The sequence below is a fragment of the Natator depressus genome, chromosome 7, assembly GCF_965152275.1.
Source record: "Natator depressus isolate rNatDep1 chromosome 7, rNatDep2.hap1, whole genome shotgun sequence".
NCBI classification, from domain to species: Eukaryota; Metazoa; Chordata; order Testudines; family Cheloniidae; genus Natator; species Natator depressus.
Genome location: NC_134240.1, coordinates 92,927,773 through 92,944,159, shown reverse-complemented (window position 1 = coordinate 92,944,159; position 16,387 = coordinate 92,927,773). Strand labels below are relative to the sequence as shown.

Genomic DNA, 16,387 nt, shown 5'->3' with positions numbered 1-16,387 from the left:
ACAGCCAGGATGGTCTCTGCATCAGTCAGAGACAAAAACGCCATCCACATCCAAAGAAAGGAGCGGGAGCCTGTCGGTCACTAGGACCCGGGGAACTTGTGTGCAATAAATGCCCCCCGACAGTACCATGAGGGAGGGCCAGAGCAGCAATCCTGGCTCAGACCAATGACCCATTTAGCTCAGCATCCTGCCCACAGTGCCAATGGCAGATGCTTCCAAGGGAATGGACAGAACAGGGCCATTATTGAGTGATCCAGCCCCGTTGCCCCAGTCCCAGCTTCTGGCAGCCAGACGTTTAGGGACACCCAGAGCCCGGGGTTGCCTCCCAGCCCATCTTGGCTAATAGCCACTGAAGGACCTACCCTCCCTGATCTTAGCTAATTCTTTTTTTAAACTCGGTTATGCTTTGGGAGGGATTCCGCTCCGCTTTCTGCTCCCACTTGCTCCAGCGAGCATTGGGCTCCAGCGCTTGTTGATTGGCGCCGTGGGGAGTTTGCTCAGGGGGAGTGTTTGCCGATGGGGGGGGCTGGCTTTCCCCTGCCTGGACAGGCTCATTGGCTAGACACAGCACTGGCAGGAAGGGGACAGAGACCGGGCGGCCCCGCCCAGCGCCAATAGAAACCTATTGAAGGGTAATCTGAGCCCGGAGAAATTCGCTGCTGCGGTGCAGGCATCAACCCCGAGGCTGGGGCTGCTGTCGGGCGGGGTGCTGGGGGGCGCGTGTCTCTGTGGCCGGCCAGGCAGCGCGGCCTGAGGGGGAAGGGAGGGGAGCGCCGAGCGCGGCGGAGCCATGCAGTACCAGCACCCGGCCTCGTCCCCGGCCGCCGCGGCCATGGGGGTGAGCGTGCCGCTCTACGCGCCCACTCCGCTGCTGCAGCCCGTGCACCCCACGCCCTTCTACATCGAGGACATCCTGGGCAGAGGGGCCGGCGCGCCCCCCGCGCCGCACCCCCTGCCCTCGCCGGCGCCGCCGACTCTGCCGTCTCCCAACTCCTCCTTCACCAGCTTGGTGTCCACCTACAGGACCCCCATCTACGAGCCGACCCCGATCCACCCGGCCTTCTCCCACCATCCTGCCCTGGCTGCTACCTACGGCGGCAGCACCTACGCCGGCCCCCTGTATCCTTTCCCCCGGACCGTGAACGACTACACGCACGCTCTGATCAGGCATGACCCCCTGGGTAAGCAGCGCCTCTCCTCTCTCCCTCCTCCTCGGGCTTCTCTCCCCTCCTGTCCCCTCGCCGCGCCCTGCACTGGATCCCCGCGCGGTTGGGTCCCAGCAGGGCCGTCGGCGCTTCTGCATTTCTGCTGCTGGGGGCTGCAATTGAAAGTCATTGAAACTCTCCCTGGCCTCAGTCTGATTTACAGTAAACTGAGAAGCGCTGAGCTCTCGCGTTTGGAGCCAGACCGCAGCGCCCGCCCGCTGGTGACTCAGATTTGTTTTCCTTCAACCAAGTGACTCTGAGTGTCCTTAGTAATGTCGTGTGTGGTTTTAGTGGAGAGTTTTAATTGTAGTGAAAAATCGTATTTCAGATCTGAGACTTTGCCTGCAGATGACTTAAAACATTTGGCTGCTGATTCTGATCTCACTGGGACCTGAGTAACTCAGGCGCACTCGTGCATCCCCTCAATAAGTCAGATCAGAATCAGGCCTCCGGTCACTCTTCTATTGCAACCTCCAGGACGGTCCCTTCTCTACTCCGCTCAGCAAGGCTGAGATCTTCAATCCCTTGGGGGCTGAGCCCAGCCTCAGCCGGCGTACTGATAGCTGCAGCACTTGTTCTTAGTGATTGCAAAACTGGACCTGACTCACCAAATTTGTGCAGTGAAAGAGGCTGACCCTTTCCGTTCATACAGGAAATCTTGAGCTCTCGATAGGAGTAAATCTGGTTTCAGAAGCTGTTAAGTGTTTTCCTGGCTGCCTGAAGCAGGCTCTTCCCCGGGAGTCGTGCACACTGCTGATTATTTTATCGACATCCTCAATACAGACAAATTCAGGAAACACTCGACTTCTGATAGCCGGGATCCGTTTTTCTGATATTGTTCATTTCCTCTGTGTGGGATGTGACTTTATGACAGCTAAAATAACCAGTTGCTTCCTATTTTTTGAGTCTGTTTTGCACCAGAATTACTAAAGCCTGACGCAAGCAAAATCTCGAAAAACAATGCTGCATTTCAAAGGGTACAGACAGAAAGGCAAACAGTGACTCAAAGGCTCTAACTGGAGAGTTACTGGGACCAGGGGGCACTGCAACTTGTTTTATTTGGTTTGATGTAATTAAGTGTGGATTGCTGCACCTCCTTCCATATACATTGCATACGGCCATCAGACCCAAGAGCTACATTTCGATTGATAATGTTAAGTAATTAACCCCCAATTGCCTATGCCCCTTGGGGGGTCTCCAACAACTAGCGTTTGGTGTTTAGCTACAGCATCGTTTGTGTGATTAATAAGGATATACAAAATACAGATAAAATGATAGCGTCCACGTTAGGGATCTCCACAGAAATGCTGCTAACCCGTGTGGAAGGTGAAGTACACAGATAATGACAGTACTTTCTAGCACAAACCATTGACAGACTCGAGATAGTGAGGACTTCAGTGAGGCATGCACTCAGCATGCGGGCAAACATTTGCACAGAGAAGGCAAGGTAGTTTCTTTGGGTTATTACAGTGAAAGAGCAGAAGGAAGCAAAGTTTTTTTTCTCTCTCTTTTCTTTGCGAGATAGACCAACAGGAAACACATTGACGGAAATGTTGCCATGGCCCTTTGGGTGGCTTTAACTGGTCTCCTCTGCTCGACTGATGTAAAAATCAGAGGCGAAAGATCAAACTAAGGCTGAAGAGTCCGCGTGCACTGAAAGCGAAGCGCCTCAGAGCCACACTGCGCCCAGCACTTGTAGCCCTCCTGGCGAGGGGGGGGGTAAGCACCGGGCAAAGCCGGTCTGCTGTGCAGTAAGCGCTGACCAGTGGGGAAACGCACCGGCTTCCCATTTGGGAAGCGAGCGTTTCTATTACAGTAAAGGGCCCCGGGGTATCAGAAACAGACGCAGCAATGTGTATGCGGCACCCACAGCGAACGCCTCCCCCTCTGTTACCCTAGGACCCTCCGAGGGCCAAGTTTCTCTGCAGGGCGGGCGTAAGCCCCAGGACTGGAGCCCAGCCCCAAGCCGCGTCAGAGACAAGCCCCAGCTACTGTCTGCCACTAACGTGCAGGGATTGTGTCTCTTTTGAAGGGAAGCCCTTGCTCTGGAGTCCCTTCATCCAGCGGCCGCTGCACAAGAGGAAAGGAGGGCAAGTTCGCTTCTCCAATGACCAGACCATCGAGCTGGAGAAGAAGTTTGAGACCCAAAAGTATCTCTCGCCGCCGGAAAGAAAACGACTGGCCAAGATGCTCCAGCTCAGCGAGAGGCAGGTGAGGCCAAGCAAATCCCCCCGCGCACGTGGGAGCACAGTACAGGGCTGCCTCCCGTAGGCCCCACAGGATACACATGGGGGGCCCTGCGCCTTTGGGAGCCAAGGCCGTAACTCCTCAGTGAGCGCTCCTCTTTACCGCTCTTTCAACCAGACAGGGCCGTGTAAATCCCTGCGTGTTCCGCAGGCTTGAGTTACTTCTCCTGGGGCTAAATTCGGCTCGCAGTGGCATGGGTTGAAATCAGGAGTGACTCAGACGTTTTCTGCATTTACACTGGGGTCGCTGAGCAGCCCGCTTTTTGCTGCTCGGTCTTTCTTTTTCCTCTTTTTTCGCCCCCACCCGAGCAAATGGACTTTGTTTTAAGCTGAGCCTGGGATATACCGAATGTGGGACAACGTTGTGCCTTTTTCTGTTGTTTTTAGGTCAAAACTTGGTTTCAGAATCGCAGAGCTAAATGGAGGCGCCTAAAGCAGGTACTGGGATGTTTCTGTTTCTATAGAAATAAGTATTTTAATAATCTTATCTTAGAACGTGATCGCCTATTCCAGCTTGTATGCAAAAGTCATTTGAAAGGCTGTTTAACCTCTTCACCTTGATTAAAAAGGCAAATAGTCATGCTGGAATCCAGGATGGCTCGTTCAGCCAGCACTAATGTTAAAAGCTCCTAATGTAGTTCCTATATCAATTATGCCTGGGTTTTCACACACTGCTATTAAAACTCCACACTAATTGTTTTGTAAACCCATATGTTGTTTATCTAATTAACGCAGAGAAGATAAGTAAATTGCTTAGGCAGTTGTCTTTGGGAGAATATTTACTAGTCCTTTTAATTACACATTTATAGCAAGTACAGGCAGATTTATTATATAAAGGCTGGAAAATAAATATACAAAAGCCTGTTTATTGTTTTGAGCCCTAGGAAAAAATAATTAGCTTTTGAGTTCATTTAGTTTAGGTCAGTCACTTACAGCCTATTAGACTGGAAATTATAATACTTTTCCAGCCCATCAAATAAAGTGTAGTCATATCAGTAAATCATTATTTATCTGATCCTGCAGTTTTTTATAGGGTTAAGCTTCCATCGCAGTATCTGATAAAGGGCTTTAAAAATTATGTAGAAAAGAAAAAGATGAAAAATTACAACATCGTGTTCAGTTTAATGCTCCAATAAACACAAAGTGAGGGTTTGTTTTAAATCGTACTATTTTTCATCAGTAATTGGGGTGGGGGGTTATATGTTAATGAAAAACAAAGATTAACTGCAGTGTGAAGTTGTTGGCTATGTTTACTATATGAATATTTTTGGGTTTCACCTGTTCCGCAATCTACTTTTATTAATAACTCTAGGTTTATGTAGAGCTGTACTTATTGCTATAGAAATAATTACTTTCAAGGAAGTCATTTTCCCTGAGAAACATGCAATGGGCTGACTCCTGCTCTAAAATATCCGGAGACATCTGGATACCTGGGACATTTTAAGTCACTGCCTCCTTTTTAGTCAGTCAGATCCCTATCCGAGGTACATTTCCACCTATTCTTTCTCTTTGCTCTAGAAAGCTTCATGCCTCCTGAATCATTTTGAAATTAGCATTTTTAATGTCTGGTTTTAGGTTTAAGATTATTATGGTTGGTAATTTTCTCATTTCTTTCCTGTGACGTGAAGGGCCTTGGTTCCGCCTCCCATTGAAGCCAAAGGCAGTTTTGCCATTGGTTTCAATGAAAGGATGATCCGGTCCAGAAAGAAGCAGCTGGCCAATTTTAAGAAACATTTTCTGAGAACAAAATCACTTTCAAAATGCTCTTGGATCAAGGTTCTTGCTGGGAGGTATTTAAGATGATGATGATGATATTGCCTGGGAGCCTGGTGTTACTGAGCCCATGACAAAACTGCCAGTGACTTCAGTGGGAGCAGGAACAAGGCCATACGGATCCCTTATGTTTGTGATGCCTCTTAGCTGTGCTGTCCCATCTCATTTTGGTACCAGCACAGTTCCTCCTTCCTTTATGATCCTTTAATCCCATCTGCTCAGTGGGACACTTTTATAAGGAAGAAGTGCTCACAGCCGTACATATGCATTTCCATAAGCATTTAACAAGCAGACCAGTGCATTGAATCGAAACAGCCCAGACCACCTGAAAATGCCCCAGAATTGTAGGCTTAGAAGGAACCCCCTCAAACAATTCACTTTGCCTCACAACATTGTCTTGACTCACGGGTGTTCTGATTGTGTTGGCTATATTTCAGTGTCAAGCTGGTTGTTTACTGATTAATTTTAGGAGAACCCTCAAGGCAGCAAAAAAGAAGAAACTGAAAGTGTGGACAGCCACTGTGATAAAAGGCAAGAGAGCTGTCTGACCCCTGAGCAGAAGAATAAAGAAGTCTCTCTTGATGGGTCTCAGTACACCCCCTCACCAGTCTCTCAGGAGGACCTTGAGTCAGAAATCTCAGATGATTCAGATCAAGAAGTGGACATTGAAGGTGATAAAGGCTATTATAATTCTACCCACTAGTGGCTCCACTTTTAAGAATGGACCCTAATTCAGCTTGCACTTTAATAGGAGCTGGCTTGTAAAGAATGTTTTGCTACAAAAGAAAAACTTTCACCATTTCTCAGAGACAACCACTTAGTTTTGTAAATCTAAAACCAAACTATTTTGTGCAGACAATTGATTCATGGGCAGATCTTTATTTTGGATAAAGGAACAGATTCATGTTTTGTATTTAATTTGTAAGATATACTTGTACATTGATTAATGTTCTAACTGAAATATAATAATACTATGTCCTGTCTTTACTGACTTGGGTCTGATCCAGCTCTCTTTATGCAGTCAGGCAGAACTCCCATTTATTTCAACTTTAACTGGGAAGTGAGTGTGAACTGCAGGGCTAAGGACCTTTGTATGTATACACAAAATGTAGCTTAAAAGAATAGACGGTCTTTTAAAAGTCTCCTTTCCTATCAGAGGAATATATTTAATGAAATGGAGAGGGATTTGATAATTCTCATCAAGTGCCTTATACTTTCCCTCTCATGACACATATGGTGCTTTTCTTCAAGACATTATTCTATTTATGCTACAGGTCATTTGTAAAAGCTGATTTTTACTTTTATATTACACACAATACATATATACAGTGCCCTTTTGAATTTGGGGTCCCTGGAGATGTTGCCTTGAAATCTGGCTGATTCTATTTGTAGGAGAAATATTTTTGATTAAAATCTATCAAGCTGGTTTTGCCTGATTTATAGTTTACTTCCTCTGTTTCACAAGAAAATGTGACAAATGATAGGGCCCCACTGCAGGAGAAAAACTGACATCAGCTGCTGGATAGTAAGGTAGGCATACATTAGCAGTGGGAAGTTAATGCCTACTGTATACATATCTATCTCTGTATATATTCCTTTGCTTTACAAGTCTTGCGGTTTTATACCTCACATTGTTCATATTTTGTACATATTTGTTTAGTGTTTTAAAAAAGCCACAAACTGGTATTTAAATTTTTGTTTAAGAACTTGTCTGTGAAATAAAACTGAACTCTGGACCACCCCAGATATTGGACAGTCACTTCTTTGAAACTCGCATGTTTGCAATAGAATTTATGTTACTTTTCCAAAAAGCCTTTAACCAACTCCATTTCCAGCCTCTCATACAACTGAGGGGGTTGGGGGGAAAGCAAGTTTCCTTCCTAGTTTATGGGTGGGATGGGTCGGGAAATTGACTTCCTGGCTTTAGAGGATTCTGAGCAGCTCCATGCTCAGAACTTCTCCGTTGAATTTGGGATTACTTTTCTATTACAGCCTGCAGCTCCGCCCTTGTGTTTTATACAGACAGTAAAAAATACCATGCCCCCTGCCCACCGGAATACAGAGCGAGGTGGAACATTAACCACCGAGAGAAGGGGGGGGGGGTTTGAAGTGTGTCAGTCCTGTTGTAAAGGTTTACAGGGAGCTCTTAAGTGATCCAAGTATTTGGAGAGAGGAAGAAAAAGGGAAACTTAAATCAAAGTGAACGTGGGGTGGATTAAAATGAAAACCTTTGTGGCTCCCTGGGGAGGGGGATATTGATTTCCCTGGCGCTGCCCAGCTCTGGCTGCCATTGACCTACCTGAGTCAATAATGGTTATTTATCTGAGCCGCCATTCTCCGAAATCAGGCGAGCCTTCTGGGAACAGGAGCCCCAGGGAATAAAGGAGAGCGAAGAGAGTAAACTGCTGGGAGGAAACGGGGATGGGAGAGGGTTGGGCTCAAGGACAATAATGGTAAACGTCAATATAATATGATAATGCCTGCCACATTTGAGAGCGCCGCGCATTCCCCAGCCGTTGTCTCTCTTACACCAGACTCTGCAGCTTTGTGCCTCCTCTATATTAAGTGATGTGTTATTGCTCCTATTATTATCTCCAGTCTATTCCGAGGATCTGGAGTAGGATCGATCTCTACCCCTGCCCTCCAGACCAAAGTCTGCGGTAAGCCCCTGGGTCAGGCCTCGGGTGTTTCTCCTTAGCAACCCTGAGCAGGAGGAGCCAAAAGAACTCGTGGAAACGGGACACTGAGACACAGCTCCTCAAACAGGTCTGTGAAGAAGGGTTACTAACGACTGAGCATCCTGCTGGCTTCTCAAGCCGAGGGAGCTCTCGTTAGCAGGCGTGGGTGGCTGGCGGACACAGCCAAACTGGCTGCGAATGCGGGTCACTGCAGGGGTTCATGGGTTTGCGGTGGGAGGCGTCGGGGGGTGAAATGTTGCAGGGACCACAGCCTGAAGGTGGTTTCTCCAGACAGGATTCAGAATGCATCGGCAGAGACACAGGGCTACTGCCAGAGGCAAAGGCAGAGAGCTGAGGAAGAAATGGCAGCTGCGAAGGCCTTTTCGGGCTCAGTTAAGACTCTTACTATGCAAACAACCGTGTGCTCCAGGGAGTCTCCCAGTTGTCGGACTACAGACAGCAGAATCTGGCCCTTTGCACTAGTTACCTTCTTGTGGTGAGAAGGGAAATTTCCGAAAGGGCCACCGTTGGAGAGACCTCCTTCTCCGGTATAAGAAAGTGCCGTGTGCCCTGAGAAAGATGGGAACAGGATGAAGCTCTGGCTGTGCTTTCTGGCTGCCCTGGATTTCTTAGTTCCCTAAAATCTCATCAGAAAGGGGCCCATTCCTGCTTTATTTACTTCAGTGGGCGTTCTGGGTGCGCGGGTATGCGGGTGCAGTACTTTGCAGTGAATATAAACACGCCCCGGTGCGGCATCTCGCCTGTTTTCAGAGAGCCTGCTATATACATCTCCGCTCCTGGGAACTCCCAGTTACCTTTGGTTAACACTTCAGCCCTGTTTATATGTGTGCTGGGACAAGTCCTGGGCAGTTTTCCTCCCTTCTGCAATTACGTGGAGGCTGCCTAGTAAACATTCTTTTACCTTGGCAGCCCCACAGTACAATTAGGGGCGAGGGCTGGAATCAGACATTTTCCGTGCGGGGTGCATGCGTGGGAGAGTGTACGTGGGAGGGATTGTTTTCTCTACAGCTGTGCAACACCAGAAAGGAAATTACCTCTGAAAACAAAAGCCTTTCTCAGAAGTAATTTGGATTAAGAGAATACAGGATTGTTGTAGGCTGCAGATTTGTCCTTTTCTTCCGTTAGCACAAGGCAGTGATAGGGCAGGGGCTGCGGCTGGGAGAAAGGACTTCTCTCTGTGTGTCCCCTGCAGACTCCAGCGGCTGGATCTCTCTAGCCTTACTCGGGCGAGAAGCCCACAGAAGTCAATGGGACTTTCCCCAAGTAAAGTACTGAGGGACTAGAATGCCAGGAGCTAATTCCAGATGCTTTTAGTCTTCACCGTGGGCAGACTGTGCCTCTAGGCAGAAAGACAAGGCAGTCCTACCTTATATTAGGTTTTTCTCTCGTGACCATCACCGTAGCATCTAAGCAAGGGTGTCGAAATATTTCTCTCTTCAGTAACAGCTGCTGTGTGGGATGCCCCTTATGCTGGTGTAAATCCGGTGTAACTCCATATTGATTTACACCAGGGTAACAGACAACAGACAGTGGCTTGATTCCAGTACAGCTGCATGTAGCACCGGGACAACCAGAGAATCTATTCTTGTAAAACAGAAGGAATGGGACAGAATAGATTATTATAGGCGCCTGCTCTGCTTTGCTAGGGTTCAGGGGAATTCATCCAAGAGGTAGGTCTTGAACGCGGCACTTTGATTTATTTTAGTATTGAAATGCACAGTTCCTTTACAGCCGTTACTACGTTCTTTAGGTGTCCTCAGTGGGCCAAATTCTGCTCTGCACCAGAAAACCTTCACACCGTCCCCACTGAATTCATTCGGGCTGCACATAACTGAGAGCAGAATTTTAGTGGGCAATCTTCAGGCCTGGTGTTAGTGGGTGGAAATCGATGGACATATGTGGGTGAAATTCAGTGGTTTGCTACATTCGCCTCTGCTTGTAGGGTCCTCCTGTTTTCCTCACCTACTGAATGCCAGCGTATGCTGCGTAATTTATGCCACCTTTCGAAAGCCCCCCCTGAATGAATGTCATCGTTGTAACCTGATTATACCAAGAGTCTAAAACACGCACATACACACCTTTCGCCCTTTTTATTCCCGGTGCGTGTGCACAGCATACATCACCAAACAGCGCTAAGTTTAGTAACAGAGCTTTGCTAAGGAAATAGTGGTTGGCTATGGAGACAAACAGAGGTTTCCATTTATTTCGTCTGTGTAATACCTCCTGTAAGCCTTCACACGCGGCTAAGCTATGATGTGACACGCGTGGGGGATTACATTTCTACAAGATCCTTTGGGGGTTGAGATCTGTATCCATAATACAGATTGCACAGCCGAATCCAGTGTATTCCCTCCGTACAGAAACCAAATCCGTTAACACCCAGAAATCAGCTACTTACCCCAGGAGCTTGGCAGCGAGGGAGCAAGGCTGCTAAAGCCAGAACGGAGAGCAGCCGATGCAGCCGCTCGTCCCAAACGCATCAAGATTTTGGGCACGCTCCAGCCTTTGGGCGATTAGCGCGGAGCCCACATTTTCTCTCTACAATAAGCCACCCTATTAGCGCCACACTCCTTCCTGCTCAGTTAGGAGCTCTCTGGCATAGAGGCTCTTGATGCGACGCAAAGACTGTTCCAGAGATAGGTTGTCGTTTTACTGGAGAGAGCATAAACCCGTGCAGCAGATTTATCAGACACCGATCTGTACATGACGTCCAAACAGATTAATCCTTTGAGCAAAACGGATTCATTTGTCTGCTTAAATTTACTTGCCCTTGTTTTTGATTTTTTAAAGTTGTTCACCCAATGGAATCTGAATAAGGAGGTTTTAGTGTCAATCGTTAAAGAAATATGCAAGTTCCTATAGCAGCTATTTCTACATCCTCGGAAACTACAGCAGGGAATTTTAAAATATAAATATTTTTCTATTTATCCAAAAAGATAGCTAGTTCTTTCTTTCTTTCTTTCTTTCTGTCTTTCTTTCTTTCTTTCTTTCTTTCTTTCTTTTTTTCTTTCTTTCTTTCTTTCTTTCTTTCTTTCCAGCAATGAGCTAAATGTACCTATATTTGCACTTGGTTTCTGCTGGTTTTTAAGAACATAAAAAGATAAAATACAACGTAGCGGCAGTGCTGCCAAGTAGAGGTGAATATTAAAATCCCGGAATACACTTTGCAACGGAAAAGCTAAGCACTTTTCCGATAGTTTAATGCAGCAAAGCAAACAGGGTACTGAGATGTGAAATCCTCCGGTGGCATATGTGATCGCCTTTTAGTGACAACTGTCCCTGACTCTGCCTTTAGCCATCTAACGCGTCTCGGAGACATACTCACAGTACACTGTAAGCAGAAGCTCCACATTATCCTTATAGCAGAGAGCGAATACAAAATATACAGGTTTCCGTTATATAGTCGGAATTCATCCAAGCAGGGGGACATAGTGCCTTCACCTTCCCCTTCTTGCCTCTGCATCAGATTTAAATACAGCCCCCATTTTGACTAGAGAAATGGAAACAAACGAGAGGCCGATCAATTTGTAATGCTAGAGCTGAAGTAGTGGCCAGGCTATTCGGACATGAGGACTTTGTGCAAGACTAATTTTGGATGGCTTGTCTCAGTCGAGAACACATCACAGCGAAGCACGAAGTCTGGCTTCATGTATTAAGCACATTAATTGTGTTAGTGTGTTTTCCCGCGGTGTCCAAGGGGCCCGATCTTGCAGCCCATAAAGACAGAATCTCGATGCCAGTAAAGGTCCGGCAGGGTCCGGCCCAGAAGCAGGGGTGCGGGCTTTTCAAACGACCTGTCTCTCGAAAAAGCAGCAAGCCCTGAGTGAGTTACACCAACCTGGAGCGGGCTTGGTGCTGGAAAACCCTGCGCAGATTTACACTGCTAGATGGTGGCACGCAGCCCGCCCGTGTGTGCGAATGCATACGGCTGGGGGTCCCCGGGCTGTACTGTAACAGTGTTTGGCACACGGCTGTGTCTCATTGTTCTCAACAGACACGGTACCTTTTTATAAGAGAAAACCGGACTCGGTGAATACCAGCCCTGAGGCAGGTGAGGAGATACATTGCGTTAAAGACATTTTCTAAACGATAATCGTGAAATCGGATGCCACACAGACCTGCTGTTTCACACAAGCTATTGAGCGAAAGCAGAGCTGCTAGTTATGACCCGAAGGTGGTCAGTCATGTAGGGATAGGTCAGACATTTCTGAGCAAGTGGCAATGCAGGTATTACCCGACCTTAGATCTAAATATGCCCTGCTTAGACCCCCCCGTGTGCCATTCAATATTTTTGGAAGGGTGGGAGTTAAAATAACGTTACAAATAGATGGTTTACAAATGCCAGGAGACAAGAACATTCTGCTAAAATGTCAAGGGCAATTAAAATGAGTTAAAATGCTTCTCACGAGGGCAACAGTTTCTACACGCAGAGCTGTGTAGCTCGAAAGCGGGTCGCTTTCAGAGCAACAGAAGTTGGTCCAATAAAAGATATTTCCTCACCCACCTGCCTCCCTACAGTTAAAAGACAGTTTCCTAAGCTTATATCCAGACAATTGACGGCAGATTTGTCTAACATAACCCTCTAAACTGGAGATTAGCAACAGGAATTGCATTTGTTAACAAACTGCGTTATTTGAGCAATCCGATCTATATTCAGTCATTTCTCTTTGGGTAAAAACGCCTTACATCTTTTGTGAATGTCTGAGTCCCTTACTGTCTACACTATTTTTTTTTATTTGTTTGCATGTTGGCTATTTCATGTTGAATCAGCACGTATGACCTTTACAACACAACTCTCGTCTTGTTTTCGACTCTTTTATCAGGAGATTCAACTTGAAAACGGTTATCATTTAGCAGGAAAACAAACAAAAGCACATTTTTGTAAGCAAAACGTTAATGATTGGAAGAATTGCACCAATTTCACCATGACAGTGTGTGATTAATCCTCTCGGTCAGGTACTTATATTTTTAGTCATTAGGTTCGTTGTCCTTTGATATTCAGAACACTTTCTAGCCTAATAGAGTATTGATCTTGCTGGATAGTGTACTTTGACTCCTTAAACAACACTCATTTTTAAAGATTGCAAACGCCGTAGAGTATTCCCAGCCAGTCCAACCCAACTACCGTACCTGACAAGGAAGTTTTGGGGATTTTTCATTATTTCACTTGGCGAGAAGGTGGTATTATGGAGACTGCATGATTTCCCAGCAACAGGCGTCCCTCGTGGTCAAAATACAATCATGCACTTTCAAAGGAGTGACAAATCTGTCCAGCTTTCAGCATAAGGACACCAGATTCTGTTTAGACACCGCGCACCCCCTCTTAATCTATGGAAGGGAAAACACTCTACAGCTCTGGGAGTGCAGAACTCTAACGGGGTCCTCCTGGCCGGCTGCTTTACTTGCTCCCCAGGCCTGTTATTCTGGACACTCGGTTTTATTTTCTTGAACCACAGTTTTACTCTGTTTTTGGAACGTGCACATTCCCTAACAGCCAACCGGTTTGTTCTGTGCTTGTATGCATTGATTTTATGAGTTGGCAAGCCAGCATACGCAGGAACAATTAATCACTTCTAATAACAGTTTTATAACAAAACTGAACAAGGAAGCAAAGTACAGCTCATAGGTCCGGTTCTCCCATCTCACCAGGAGTAACGAGGTACCACTTCACCTAAGCCTCTTTTTAGTCCAGGTACGCAGAACCTGGTTTTGAATTACTACAGTATCTAAGGAAGAGTTCGTGTCCGGCAATAGCAGCAGCTCTGTGGAAGTCTATGGATGTCTTCAAGCTTTGGGCAGGATGTCAGGAATTCCCCCTGGTATGTGTTTCCTGGATGTACATTAGCTAGTGATTCTGGTCTCACTCACACCAGTTTTACTCTGGTGTAATCCACTAATTTGGACGGAGTTACTCCCGATTTACAAACTGGTGTAGAGTCAAGTCCTTAATGAATAAACACCAGCTGTATAAATAATGGCAAGTGGGGCATCTTTATTTTTCAGCTGATGTAGTAAGTTATGTTTTATATTAGAAATGCCTTTGTCCTGCATCTGTCTGGGCAGATTTCCCCTCTAAATGCACATAATTAAGGTCTCTCTTAAACATTCATTACATCCCTTCTTAGTCTAGAGATGGCTGAGGAGACCTTCATGGTTCCTCCTTCTCTTATTGAACACCTTTGGAAAAAGGACCTTTCCCCCTAGTCTAGACAGGGCTGTAGAGGTTTTCCCTACAGGTCTGGCATTAAGAACATTGTTAGGCCAATGGCGAGAAGCTCATTCTACCGCTGTTTGTATTTTATAATTGTCTCGGGATGACACTTCAGCACCTTCCATGAGCGCTAATTTAAATGGTTAGGCGTTAGGGTTTGTCTAGACGAGGATAACTGGATTTTTCAGGGAGTTAGCTGATATCTGTTAGCTAAGATTTTTTAGAATACAACTTGTGCTAGTGACACAGGATTTTAAAATGTGCTAGTGAAGCCAGGTTAGCTAACACCTTTCTAAAACCCACCCTTTATCCCATTCTAGACATTCTGTTCGAGTTCTCCCCCTGAGGAACATCCACTCTTGATTACAAGCGCTTCAGCACAGATCAGGATTTTGCCCTACACCATATGACAGTATTCCAAACGATCAGAAAAACTTTGTGTAGTTACTCGGCTGAGGACAATAGGTTGTCCTCACCTCTTCCTCTTCCCTCACGACCCACCTCTTCCCCTTTGCCTAGGCCAGTCTGCCACTTCCTTTTTTATGCAAGAGGTGCAAGGCTTCTAGCCCAGCCAACAGGGCTCCAATTTAGCACAGGTCTCCTCCGACCAGAAGCAGTTGAGACAGGTGTGATTAGCAATAGTCTTTATTACCAGGTCTCTTAGGGAACAATTAATAAGGTCAGACAAAGCACTGGCAAGTCCCATCTTTCTCCTGGATATTGAAAGCCTGACAGGCAACAGAGAAGCGCTACTCTCCTGTGCTCAGGGCTTGAGGCATGATGCAGAGAGGTTGTGTAGGGGTCTCCACAAGCCTTGCTTGCTGTAGGGTGGAAGTGAACTGGGCTTCATCCAAAGCACCGTTAGGACGATTTGGAGGAAGAACCGTGAACGCGTTACTCTACTGGCCGAAGCCACACCCAGCAGGTAGACTGCATCGGTTGCCAGGGAAGCTGAAACTGAAGCCGCACCAGTGAGCAGCCGCTCTGCGGGCTCCTTGTAATGGGGGGGAGGGTGCTTCCCCCAGCAGAGCACGTCTGAGCCCAGCTCGGTTAGTCGGCATTGGCCCAAGTCGCGCACCGCAGCAAATAACAGGTATGGGAAGGATTCCTCTGTCCGGACAAACATCAACAGAAAGAAACCGTATCAATGTTCTACCAGGAGTGAAAGACACTTTATAATATCACCTTGGAGCAAGGGGACAGATGCTCTCTTTGGGCCTGATCTGACCACCCTTACTGAGTAGCACCTTTCGCTAGCCTGGGAGCCATCGCCCTGAAGACAAGATTACTCACCGGGAGAAAGGGTGGCAGACTCCGGCGCTGTGAAATGAGAAGGAAGCTGTTTTCCGCACTGAGAAGTTCTGATAGTCAGGCTTCATCGAAGTCTTTAAGAACGATTCAGCCTACATTCCCCCTAGATTGGTGCTTACATTTTAGGCTGCACAGGTCTGGACATCTTCTTGAAATCTGTTTAATGGGGGTGGGTGGTTGGACAGCGCTTTCTGAAAGTCAGTCTCATGATGGTTAATCTAGCTGGGTATCAAAGAATTGAGGCACCTCAGATCACTAGTCACTTGGGTCAAATGCTTTATCAAGGTCACAATTCCTACAGATACCCAAAAAGAACAGGAGGACTTGTGGCACCTTAGAGACTAACATATTTATTTGAGCATAAGCTTTCCTGAGCTACAGCTCACTTCATGGGATGCATGCAGTGGAAAATACAGTAGGGGGATTTTATTATATACACAGAGAAAATGAAATAAATGTGTTAGTCTCCAAGGTGCCACAAGTCCTCCTTTTCCTTTTGCGGATACAGACTAACACGGCTGCTACTCTGAAACCTACAAATACCCAGTACATTGTTCACAGCTCCCTCCCTCCCATACGATAAAAGACAACACACAGGCACAACCCAAACACCGCAACAGCAAAAGGAAAGACACAGTGTCAGGTCCTGCCACTCTTACCAACACTGGTACCTTCCTTTACCAATGGCCCCACTGAAACCAGTGGGACTATCTGCGAGGTACGGGATTGCTGGCTGTCAGTAAAGATGGTGGCGAAATCTAACCCGGGGAATGTAACACCGCCCCAGCAGCAAGGCCTATGCTCTCATATCAGGAATCACAGTAGCTCTGGCAACTCTTCTCAGTGGATCTTATCTTACTAGTCAAATCGTTCTCTCTCAAACCCTGTCTGCAGAGCTAAGGGAACCCTAGATTGTAGCCAGTTTTGCAAATGATGTATAAC

At 46.7% G+C, this 16,387-nt stretch overlaps 1 protein-coding gene across 1 annotated transcript; it reads left to right on the top strand.

Annotated features, from left to right (window-relative positions):
* Positions 1 to 651: 651 nt before the first annotated feature.
* Positions 652 to 6,962, top strand: HHEX (hematopoietically expressed homeobox). The gene is made up of 4 exons (XM_074960002.1): positions 652 to 1,181; positions 3,238 to 3,416; positions 3,839 to 3,889; positions 5,694 to 6,962. The coding sequence occupies exons 1-4, from the start codon at positions 791 to 793 to the stop codon at positions 5,925 to 5,927; spliced, it is 855 nt and encodes a 284-aa protein (XP_074816103.1). The 5' UTR covers positions 652 to 790; the 3' UTR covers positions 5,928 to 6,962.
* Positions 6,963 to 16,387: the final 9,425 nt, after the last annotated feature.

Coding starts and splice junctions, on each gene's coding strand:
- HHEX (XM_074960002.1), top strand. CDS start 791: ATGCAGTACCAGCACCCGGCCTCGTCCCCGGCCGCCGCGGCCATGGGG. Junction 1,182..3,237: donor GATCAGGCATGACCCCCTGG/GTAAGCAGCGCC, acceptor TCTCTTTTGAAG/GGAAGCCCTTGCTCTGGAGT. Junction 3,890..5,693: donor AATGGAGGCGCCTAAAGCAG/GTACTGGGATGT, acceptor GATTAATTTTAG/GAGAACCCTCAAGGCAGCAA.